At 40.7% G+C, this 12561-nt stretch overlaps 1 protein-coding gene across 3 annotated transcripts in view; it reads left to right on the forward strand.

Annotated features, from left to right (window-relative positions):
* The window catches only part of PHYHD1 (phytanoyl-CoA dioxygenase domain containing 1), a 47241-nt gene that overhangs the window by 20262 nt on the left and 14418 nt on the right, over positions 1-12561 (forward strand). For all 3 annotated transcript variants that reach the window (XM_073600117.1, XM_073600115.1, XM_073600116.1), the window contains 6 exons: positions 231-389; positions 3930-4005; positions 5879-5926; positions 6723-6778; positions 6862-6924; positions 10170-10191. In XM_073600117.1, the coding sequence (XP_073456218.1) occupies positions 231-389; positions 3930-4005; positions 5879-5926; positions 6723-6778; positions 6862-6924; positions 10170-10191 (424 nt within the window). The remainder of the gene's footprint in view (positions 1-230; positions 390-3929; positions 4006-5878; positions 5927-6722; positions 6779-6861; positions 6925-10169; positions 10192-12561) is intronic.

The raw sequence follows: 12561 nt of genomic DNA on the forward strand, positions 1-12561 counted from the left end.
GCTGACTTTTATTTTTTTTCTGAAGGAGGCTGGAGCTCCTTTTTAATCTCTAGCAAATGTTGTAGCTCAATTAAAATCTCCTGTGTAGCTCTACCTAAAGAGGCAACTGTCAGTGAGTGGTAAATCTCTTGGTAGCAAAAAATTAAAATCCTCCTTATAGCTGTAGTCTTGTTGAGTTATAAATGTTCTCATTAATGTCTTGGATGAACTATTGGATGTTTGATGTGCAGTTCCGTGAAAATGGGTTTTTGGTTCTGGAGAGGCTGTTTAATGAAGAAGAATGCAAGTCCATGAAGGAAGAAATCGGGAGGATAATACAAGAGATGGACGTGCCTCCTCACTTACGAACAGAGTTCTCCACACAGCAAGAAGAACAGCTTCGAGCCCAGGTATGCAACATATCCTAGTGCCACCAACTCCAAACAAATGCTCAGTGTGACAGGAACATACCTAACGCTCAGTTTTGCATAGAAAACAACATTGGTAAATGCTAGAAAGGAAAACTGCCCAATTCTTGACTTTCTTGTATCTCTTGGGGACTCTGTTGGTGAGATCTCCCAGGTCTGCACACCTTCTGTGTCGATTATGAGAGGTTTCCACTGTGTTGGGTGAAACTGGGACATGCAAAGTTGGGTGGGAATTTACTAAACCCCCAGTGAGACAAGAACAGAGCTGGGAATCATGGCAGAGACATCTTGCTGCTGATGGACCATCTAATACATATAATCAGCCCACTAGGTTCCCCCTATTGATAAAATATCACTTTTGGGTAGACTGACCCTTAGAAGACCAGTAAACCCTAGCAGGAAACTTACAACATGGGACCTATAGCTATTAACAGCTTTCAAGTTATGTACTATATTATATGGCCCACACCTTCACAAAAAATTAGATGCATCGTTGTCTATTTTTATTGTTTCATGTTAGATGCCAATTTAGACTGAACAAAGCTTAACCACTTACTGTCCGCCCCATAGCAGATTTACTGCTACAGGGTTTGCGCTGTGCAGAATCACATGATTCTGCACTTCTGGGTTTTGGGCGTGAGTGTGCGCCGACAGAAGCCCGCTCCCGCTGTGATTTTACCCAGCGGGAGCTGATCAGTGGGTGCCGCGAAACCGATCTCCGCCGGCACTCACTGATCGTTCGTTGTAAACAAGGCAGACTGTCATTCTGTCAGTACAGAAGACATGGATCCTGTGTTTCTGTAAAGCAGAAACACCAATCCATGTCTTCCGCTAGTAAAAGCACCTCCTCCACAGTAGTAAAACACTAAGCTAGGCACACAGTTAACCCTTTGATTGCCCCTGATGTTTACCCCTTCCCTGCCAGTGTCATTCGTACAGTGACAGTGCATATTTTTAGCACTGATTACTGTAATAATGTCACTGGTCCCCAAAAAAGTGTCAGGTGTCTGATTTGTCCAGCTCAATATCGCAGTCCCGCTATAATTCGCTGACCGCCACCATTACTAGTAGAAAAAAAAAATATCCCATAGTTTGTAGACGCAAAAACTTTTGTGCAAACCAATCAATATACGCTTATTGGGATTTTTTTAAACAAAAATATGTAGCAGAATACATATTTGCCTAAATTGATGAAGAAATTTGATTTTTTTTTTTTTTTTTGTAATTTTTATTGGATGTGTTTTAGAGCACAAAGTAAAAAATAGTTTTTTTCTTTTGTCGGTCGTTCTTTGTTTCTAGTGCAAAAATTAAAAAATGCAGAAGTGATCAAATGCCACCAAAAGAAAGCTCTATTTCTGAGAAAAAAAGTACATAGATTTTGGGTACAGTGTCGCATGACCGTGCACTTGTCAGTTAAAGTAATGCAGTGCCCTATCGCAAAAAATAGCCTGGTCAGAAAGGGGGGTAAACCTTCTAGAGGTCAAGTAGTTATAATGTTAAGTCCAGCCAATACTTTGTTTTTGTTGAGCAGAAGGAAATAGTTAGAATTTCAGAATTTTACCTTTCTGTGAAACCTGTTGGGGGGACCTTTTGGCTTTCTCTTCCAGTGACTACTGTAGACAAGAAGTGAGTGAAATTTCCCCATCACAGGGGTCTGACAGGATTCTGATTTTAGATGTGATAAGATTAGTTTTTGAAACAACCACACAGGAAGTCCGATTTTCAATTAGATTCTCATAGTGGGACTTACATAACCCTGCAATTCTTTTTAAAAATGTTCTTGCTCCAGCTCAACTAACTGTGTCCCAGTCACACTGGCCAGCTTGAGGAATGTTGGTGACCCCTGTGCCTGCAGGAACCTTTGGAGTTTCCCTGGAGTCACTGATATGTGCACACCCCCGTTTAGAACTATATCCTTCCACGCCTTTCATGGCCCCACACTCCACATGTTGAGGACACACGTATCATGCTGCACATTGAGGGACATCAAAGGTTACACTTTCTAGCTCCCATATTTTGCTTGCCCTCCATCTGTCCCCCCGGGGGGGTCTTTGCTGGTTCCTTTCCTTCAGCTCTTGGGAGAGACACACCTTGCCGCCACCTGGTGGTTTAATTGGCTCTTGAGACATTGGCTCAGTGTATGTATATGTGTATGTATATATATTATATATATATATATATATATATGCGGTCCCCGGGTTAAAAACCCACTTACACACGACTCCTACTTACAAATGGAGGCAACAGGAAGTGAGAGGAAATCTACCCCTAGGAAGGGAAATTCGCTCCTGTAAGTGTTCTCATGGGAAAAAGGTGTCTCCACTGAAGTTTTACCACCAATCCTTGTTTCCACTACAACCCAAAATTTTCAAAATCCAATTGTCATAGGGACAGAAGTGAGGTGAAATCTTCTAAACAGGGGCACAGACAGCAAAACAAACATTGCAGGGGTTTTAACCTTTGCCTATGCTATCCCAAAAAAAACCGTAAAAATATTTTTTTTTGGCTAGAGCTACAATTAAAAAATGTACCTGTTGCGACTTGCATACAGATTCAACTTAAGAACAAACCTACAGACCCTATCTTGTTTGTAACCTGTGGACTGTCTGTACACAGCATTTACATCTACTCCTGAAAAAGCGAGCAGTGACTTGTGAAACGCGTTGAGTTTTATGATGCCTGTGTATTACTGTACATCAATTCCAAAATTGTGCATGTGGCCACTTGGTATGCTGTGTCTATCACTGCCAAGTGGTTTGGCACCTCTGTTTATGCATCTCATATACGATGAATGTTTTGCAATTTTAATAAATTTATAAACTATGTTTACTTTGTATACTCTCATTGACCCTTTTGTACTCACCTCATTTAAAGTCCCATGGGCATATTTCTTTGTTGTATTTATATTGTGGATGGAGGTGTGACACTGGCAACACCAGACCATTTTCTCTTTGTATATATCCTTCCAAACAGCCATTCCCAACGCTGCGAACATAAGCAGAGCGAGAGGAACAGAGAGCCAAAGCCATGCTGACTTAGGAGCCACTGTCAATAACTGATATGGAGGAGAAGAAGAGGGGTGGCTTTGGCTTTGTGCCTCTCCATCTGCTTGTGTGTGCGGTGCTGGGAACAGCTGCACATAAGGTTTTAGCTCCAAACAGGAGCATGCCCATACTGGAAAATCTGGTGAGACCCCATAGGTCCTGGGAGTTACAAGGGGTTACCCACATTCCAGAAGTCAGCCAGCAGGGCTGGGGCACAGTTAGCGGAGCAAGAACCAAGAGGAATTTTTGAAAAGAATAGCAAGATCATGAAAGTCATACTATACGCTTCTAATTTAAAAAACAATTTGGCTTTAAAGTCACTTTAATAACATTCATGGATGACTAGAAATGAGAATGACGATCTGAGGTGTTGGGGACAAAACTTTTCAAAGCATGTGACTTCCTGTGTGGTTAAAATGGTGTATAATATCACTTTAAAGTATCTTTAAGTTTTTCTTTAAGTGTATCCTTCTTACAGGGGAGCGCTGATTATTTCCTTACCAGTGGAGACAAGATACGCTTCTTTTTTGAGAAAGGGGTGTTCAATGATAAAGGTAACATAAGGGCGTAATATAGATTTTTACATTGCACTAGGCAGAGACATTGCTTAAAGTGAACATATTGCCAAGCTACCTGTGTGGACTGTATGTAATTTAGCTTTGAAATAAAGCTGGCCATAGATCGGTGTTTTCCAGTCAATCAGCTGTTTGAAAAAAAAACAATGGATTCCTCCATCCAGACAAGGAAGGAATCCCCCCTCCTCACTAGGACAGCAGCTGCAGCCACTGATCAACAAAGTGTTTCCAACATTCCTGTTCGAACAATGACAGCCACACATAGATTAAAATTTCTCCGACCCCTGCTAAACCGGACAAATTTTGATTCACCAATGGCCAGCTTTAGTTCTCATCCCTATTGATGCAGAATCAGTGGATGTGCGGGGTAGCCTGTAGCCCCGTACACACGATTGGACTTTCCGATGGGAAATGTTGGATATCAGGTTATTGGCGGACAATCCAACCATGTGTACGCTCCATCGGAAAATTGTCGGATTTTCTGCGGACAAATATTGGATAGCAGATTTTAAAATTTTCCGCCAACAAATGTGTGTTGTTGGACTTTCCGATTGTGTGTACACAAGTCCATCGGACAAAAGTCCAAAGTACAAACACGCATGCTCGGAAGCAAGGATGAGCCAGAAGCGGTTGGTCTTGTAAACTAGCGTTTGTAATGGAGAATTAACATTTGTGACGTGGGAAATTATGATATCTCCAAATGCAGCGCACAATTCTCTTCTTTTTTAATGGGATAATAATGAAGCTGCTTTGCTGGTGATACTGATGGAGTTATTGCAGACTAATTTTTAAAGGCTTTTTTTTTCTAGTGATATCAGAAATGATATTGTTATGCTTTTTTTTTTTTTTATTTGGGCAAGTTACCACAACACCATTATCCCGTAGTTTTTAAGATCAAAGATACAACTATGTTGGTGTCCCTTGTTAATTTTACATTGTATTTTTTAAAATGTAACTGCCTACTCCCAAACTGTCATTTGAAGTAAAACACATAGCCAAGTATTATTCTCCACAAATTTTTTATTGTGCATTAAAAAAATAAAATTAGACATGCTATCTGCCAATAGAACTTAACCAAAAAGTGCATTCTATACATCCAAAAATATAGAATATATATCAAATCAAATCATTATTATTCAACCAAAAAAATGTCAAAGCAATAACTCCAAGGCCAATAATAAATAACATGTTATCTCCTCTGATTCCGCAACATGTCTGGTTGACGAACGGCCATAGGAGCCCAAAGGGTGGCGCTAAAGAGCTGAAAAACCACATAGTACGCCACTACGTTCAGAATTTTGGCCAACATTTGTGTGACCGTGTGTATGCCAGACAAGTTTGAGCCAACACCCTTCGGACAAAATTCCATGGTTTTGTGGGCGGAAAGTCCTATCGTGTGTACGAGGCTTAAGACTTTGTAGAGACGGCTGTGGCTGCTCAGATCTCATATATGGTGGTCCCTTCATCCTGTGATAGCTGCAGTAATGGGTGTCTGATCATTGGAAATCCTATTTATTTTGGTAACATTTTTGTTTTGTTATGTTTGACCCCCGTCATAACCGTAGATCATGTTTTTTGGGGTTTGACCCCGTGTCCGTTGAAAGCTCACTCTTTCTTAACCTGGATGCATCCATCTATTCTAGTGCAGTAAATCTAAAGGAAATTGTACAGATATTATACAATAACACTGTAAATTATTTGCCAAGTTTTAAGCCTGCAGGAACTGGTTGAAATTCATACAGTTTATGGCCAGCTATAGAATCTGCTGAGCACTATAATACGGTAGCAATGTTATATAATTACAGTAAATGCATATAAATCAATGACAATTGATTCTTTTTTTTTTTTACAGGTGAATTTCTCCTAGCAAAGGAAAAATCTGTGAATAAAGTAGGGCACGGTAAGAAAATGTATATTGTATATTGCTGATAGCTGTATTTAGCATATTAGAATACCGTACCTTGTTTCCAGTACTGACTGTTTGATATTAGAAGGTGTTTAGAGAAGAATTAGGATGTCTGGTCTCTAAGTTGAGTAATTTAGGGTGTCTTCTCTGCGTCTACATTGGTTTACAAATCCCTTATACCCTGTGGTGCCTGGGTTGATGGGGACCAAGTGTGGAATCTTTTTCCTTAATATTTTCATCTGTTCTATTCCAGCCGCAGAAATACTACCACATTGTTTGCTATTGCTCTATTTCAGTGGTCTCCAAACTGTCGCCCTTTATCTATTATTCCACTTATACCAATAATGGGCATCCTATCACCTTCTGACATCAATGATGGAACATTTCTTTTCTCACTTGCGCCAATGAGTCGCCATTATTTCTCCCACTGACACCAATGACGGGGCATTATTCCACCCACTGACACCAAAAACGGGGCAATATTCTTCCCACTTGCAACAATGATGGGACACTATTCCTGCCACTGACACCAATGAGGGGGCACTATTGCTCCCGCTGACACCAATGATGGGGCACTATTTCTTCCACTGACACCAATGATGGGGCATTATTCTTCCCACTTTACACCCACTGACACAGGACATTTTCTACTCTCACTGGCAACAGTCCGGTCCCCCTAAAGTCTGAAGGACAGTAAACTGGCCATTTGTTTAGAAAGTTTGGAGGCCTATGCTCTATTTAATTGCAAATAAGATGGTTTACTCCTTTTAACTTTCTTCTTTAATTTCAGCTCTACATGCTTATGTCCCAGTATTTAAAAGCATTACCAATTCCCCCAAAATACAGGTATGTGAGCATTCTTTCAGTATGACCTTTATTTTCTTTAGAATTGTTCTCAGATAACATTTATTTCTGTTTTCTCGATACAGGAGGTGGGACGGCGGTTGGGCCTAGTAAAGCCAGTCATAGTCCAGAGCATGTACATTTTTAAGGTAATCCTCAGGCACCTATATATTATGATTCTACATCTACATAAATTTCCAATTTAAAGTCAGTCAAATATTGTTCTGTTAGATATACTGTAATAAATGTTTTAAAAGAAACGTGTGAACAAAGCATTTTGGGCTATACTTCTCTTGTAGGTCGCAGGAGTGCACTTGCTTTTGCTTTTCTGTGAACAGTGGACTGCTGTCAGCTGACGTAGGCAAAGGCACACCAGGCTCTGGAAGGATCCCACCAATATTGTTGGGATCCACTCGTATACCTGATTGGCAGGTATCTCAGCCTCTCTGCATGCTGCTGAGAGCTGGAGCCAGCTGCTCCCTCCCCTTCCTAGCATTTTAAAGACCGCTAGACGGAGCAGACCGAGAACTGAGTGATCAGCGGTCATGTGAAAGCTTGGTTCTCAGTGTTAGAGCCAATATGGGACAGCTGCAGCATCACACTGATGTAGTGTGGAGATGAGTTTGTGTGTTTTGTTTTTTCCCCACACTTCTCCTTTAATTTAAAGTGACAGAGAAGAGACCCTGTGCAAGTTTCAAGTCGGTATGGGTGGAGCTTACACAGGGCTGAGGACTATCTCCCTGCCCCCACTTGACAGTACTTGACTTGGTGATTGGCTGCTTAGGCACCCAGTGCTGCATTGTGGGAGGAATGGGAAGTAGTCAAATTTCTTTCTATACCTGGAAGTACTTGAAATGGCAGGAGAGTAAAGGCAAGGTGAGAATAAGCAAGGGGATGGGGGGGCATTAAAGGGGTTGTAAAGGCCCATGTTTTTTCACCTTAATGCATCCTATGCATTAAGGTGAAAAAACACCTTGCATTCACTATAGTTACATAGTTAGTCAAGTTGAAATAAGACACAAGTCCATCCAGTTCAACCATAAAAAAAAAAAAAATAAAAAAAAATCATACAATCCAATATACCCAATTCTATACCCACAGATGATCCAGAGGAAGGCAAAAAAAAAAACCCCAGCAGAGCATGCTCCAAATTGCTACAACAGGGGGAAAAATTCCTTCCTGATCCCCCAAGAGGCAATCGGATTTTCCCTGGATCAACTTTACCTATAAATGTTAGTACCCAGTTATATTATGTACATTTAGGAAAGTATCCAGGCCTTTCTTAAAGCAATCTACTGAGCTGGCCAGAACCACCTCTGGAGCTATTCCACCTTTTCACAGCTCTTACTGTGCACTTAACCCCTTGATCACCCCCTAATGTTAACCCCTTCCCTGCCAGTGTTTTTTATACAGTGATCAGTGGATATTTTTTGCTCTGATCACTGTAATAATGTCACTGGTCCCATAAAAAGTGTCAAAAGTGTCTGATTTGTCCGCTGCAATGTCGCAGTCCCACTAAAAATCACTGATCCCCGCCATTACTAGTAAAAAAAATAAAAAAAAAAATGCCATGAACCTATCTCCTATTTTAATGTAGATGCTATAGCTTTTGCGCAAACCAATCAATACGCGCTTATTTTTTTAATCAAAAATATGTAGCAGAATACCTATTGGCCTAAATTGATGAATACAGCTTTTTTTTTTTTTTTTTTTTTTTTTTTGGGATATGTGTTTTAGCAAAAAGTAAAAAATATATATATATTTTTTTCAAAGTTGTTGGACTTTTTTTGTTTATAGCGCAAAAAATAAAAACAGCAGAGGTAATCGAATACAACCACAAGAAAACACTATTTGTGGGGGAAAAAAAAGGACATCAATTTTATTTGGGTACAGCGTCGCATGCCCATGCAATTGTTGGTTAAAGTAACGCAGTGCCGTATCGCTAGAAATGGCCTAGTCATTAAGGGGGTAAATCCTTCCGGGGCTGAAGTGGTTAAAGCTTTGGTGTGTGTGTATGTGTATATATATGTGTGTGTGTGTATATATATATATATATATATATATATATATATATATATATATATATATATATATATATATTACACTCACCGACCACTTTATTAGGTACACATTGCTGGTACCAGGTTGGACCCCCTTTTGCCTTTTGTGGCATAGATTCAACAAGGTGTTGGAAATATTCCTCAGAGATTTTGGTCCACATTGACATGATAGCGTCACACAGTTGCTGGAAATTTGTCGGCTGCACATCCATGATGCGAATCTTCTGTTCCACCACATTCCAAAGGAATGTTTATTGGATTGAGATCTGGTGACTGTGGAGGCCATTATAGTACAGTGACTTCATTGTCATGTTCAAGAAACCAGCTTGAGATGATTTGAGCTTTGTGACATGGTACATTATCCTGCTGGAAGGAGCCATCAGAAGATGGGTACACTGTAGTCATAAAGGGATGGACATGATCAGCAACAATACTCAGGTAGGCCGTGGCATTTAAACAATGCTCAGTTGGTACTAAGGGGTCCAAAGTGTGCCAAGAAAATATCCCCCACACCATTACACCACCACCAGCCTGAACCGGTGATACAAGGCAGGATGGATCTATACTTTCATGTTGTTTACACCAAATTCTGACCCGACCATCTGAATGTCACAGCTGAAATTGAGACATCAGACCAGGCAATGTTTTTCCAATCTTCTATTGTCCAATTTTGTTGAGCTGGTGTGAATAGTAGCCTCATTTTCCTGTTCTTAGCTGTCAGGACAGGAACCCGGTGTGGTCTTCTGCTGCTGTAGCCCATCTGTTTCAAGGTTCCATGTGTTGTATATTTAGTAATGGCATTCTGCATACTTTGGTTGTAACGGGTGCTTATTTGAGTTACTGTTGCCTTTCTATCATCTCAAACCAGTCTGCCCATTCTCTCCTCTGACATCAAGAAGGCATTTTCGTCCACACAACCACCGCTCACTGGATATTTTCTTCTTTTTTGACTATTCTCTATAAACCCTAGAGATGGTTGTGTGTGAAAATCCCAGTAGATCAGCAGTTTTTGAAATACTCAGACCAGCCCGTCTGGCATCAACAACCAGGCCACGTTCAGAGTCACTTAAATCCCCTTTCTTCCCCATTCTGATGCTCGGTTTGAACTTCAGCAAGTCATCTTCACCACGTTTATATGCCTAAATGCATTGAGTTGCTGCCATGCGATTGGCTGATTAGCAATTTGTGTTACCAAACAATTGAACAGATCTACCTGATAAAGTGGCCGGTATATATATTATTCCAGAGAACTACTGTTTATATACTGTATGTGAAAAGTTATGACGACATACAATGTTGTAACAACCTTCAATTTTCATTTATTATTATTGCAGCAACCTAACATTGGAGGAGAAGGTAAGGCATCTAGATAACATACCTCTATATATGCAGTATAGGATGTTTAGGTGTGTTAGTAATTCCTTAACCTCAATTTATGATCCTACAATGCCTGAAAATATGTAAACAGGAAATTCAGCAGATGTTGTGTCACCGTCCTTGTATACCGAGACAGATAGAGAAGGATCTCACTTTTTTTAGCCAGCAGTTAGACTTTAAAGGAAGACTCCACGCTGGCTTACAAGTTGTACCTGCAAACACTACAATTACAGATTGGTCAGAATGAAAATCCTTGACTCCTCAATTTCCCTTGTGCGATTTGGTGGAAGAGCGGTCCATATTCTTCTTACCCTACCTCTCTCTGTAGGCTAAATACAAACTGCCCCCATTTATGTTTAGGGCTCCTGGTGGCAGATTCAGTTGCCTGGGAAGGATTGGGTGATCTAATAGCTATGTGTCCCTTTACATGGGACCAAAAGGGTGAAACTGGTCAACTGTCTGTTATAACTTATCTTAGTGTGCCAACATAAAAAAAATAAATAAAAAATAGATTTTCCTTTGTACGGTTTGTAAATCTGTATGTCCATCCCATGGGGCAGGTGTATTTCCATATTACTTATGTGGGATCTGTTTCCTGCTTGTCAGTGCTGTAAGTGCTTTCTCTTTAAAGGCTAAATCCACGTTCTAAAAAATAATAAAAGCATATATTTTTATAGGAACCAAATGTGCATTTATTATCTTCCTGCATAGAAGCCTGCAGGGCTTTGCACATGCAATCCGTGGATAACAGGTGCAGTGCCAGGCTCCTGCAGACTCTTCCTCCGGCTCCATGTCTATACAGAGATACAGGCTTTCAGTTGGGTTGCTGGAGGCAGAGTCAATGGACTGTCAGTGCTGTGCTCACCCCACTTGTATTCCATTGAGAACTACAAGTCTGTCTTCTGTGGTTGCAGACGAGACTTGGAATTCATTCATTCACAGATCTCTAAGAATCAATGACACAGCTGTGAGGGTGGAGCCACGCACAGCTGCACAAAATTAAAAAATGACAGCTTTTGCAGGGGAGAAGAACTCCCATACCCTGTCCTGGGGGGCTTTTAGGGAGTGTGGTGGGGGTTCGCTTGGCAGTGTTACATGTTACACCCTAAGTATGGGTGTAATATGTTGTGAATGGCAGAGTTAGCCTTTGGACCTCATGCACATGGGGCATCTTTTAAAGCCCCTCTGAACTCCAGAACAGAAAAATGCTGCTTAAAAAGTGCTAAAAGTCACATGTTTCACATGCGTTTAGATTTGTTTAGTGTTTGAGCATTAATGCATTCTATTGACCAGAATATTATTTTGTTCTGGCCATTGGAATGCATTATTGCTGAAATGCTAGACACCTCTAACATTTACGCACATCCCAGATAGCAAGCAATTGAGCTGCAAGTTTGAAAGTGACTTGCTAAGCTATTGCTTGACTTGCCAGACTTCACAGGTTTGTTGCACAATTGCAGCAAGTCCGCATTGCATGACTCCAGATCAACTTACTTTGCAAACATTCTGCAAGTCTGCTGCAAGTTCTGGTTCAGTTATGTTGTGCAATAGTCATCTCACCACAAGGGGCACTGTGGCTTGCAGAGATCTTGCTGTAGACTCACCACTGCAACTTTGCTCTTGCTAGAGACTTGCCACGCAAATTTGCTACAAAGTGGAAAAGTGTCAACTAGAGCTTGTGCTTCAAGTGCTCTGCAAGTCTATAACTTGCCAGTGAAAATGTGCAGCAAGTTAACAAGACTTGCAATTCAACACTGCCACAAATTTGTGGCAAGTTATCCTTGCTATCTGGGATTTAGATGTGTTCTGCATTTTTTTTCGAGTACTTTTTGCTCTTCAGCTGCTCTCCTGAGTGTGCCCTTATGTCGTGTACACATGAGCGGAATTTCCATCAGAAAAAACTTGGATGGTTTTTCCGATGGAATTCCGCTCAAGCTTGCCTTGCATGCACACGGTCACACAAAAGTTCTCTGAACTTTCGACCCTCAAGAACACGGTGATGTACAACACTACGACGAAAATGAAGACAATGAAGTTCAATGCTTCCGAGCATGCGTCGAATTGTTTCCGAGCATGCGTGATTTTTTTTTTGCGTCCGAATTGCATACAGACAGGCATTTTTGGATAGGAACTTTTTCCGACCGAAAAATAGAGAACCTGTACACAATCTTTTGCTGGCTGGGGGGGTGGTATTTACTAAAATTGGTGCACATCGAATTTGGTGCAGCTGTGTATAGTTACCAATCAGCTTCTAATTTCAGCTTGTTCAATTAAGCTTAAAGTGATTGTAAAGGCAGAAGGTGTTTTATCTTAATGCATTAAGATAAAAAAAACCTTCTGTGTGCAGCA

Source organism: Aquarana catesbeiana, linkage group LG09 (assembly GCF_042186555.1).
Source record: "Aquarana catesbeiana isolate 2022-GZ linkage group LG09, ASM4218655v1, whole genome shotgun sequence".
Classification (NCBI taxonomy): Eukaryota; Metazoa; Chordata; class Amphibia; order Anura; family Ranidae; genus Aquarana; species Aquarana catesbeiana.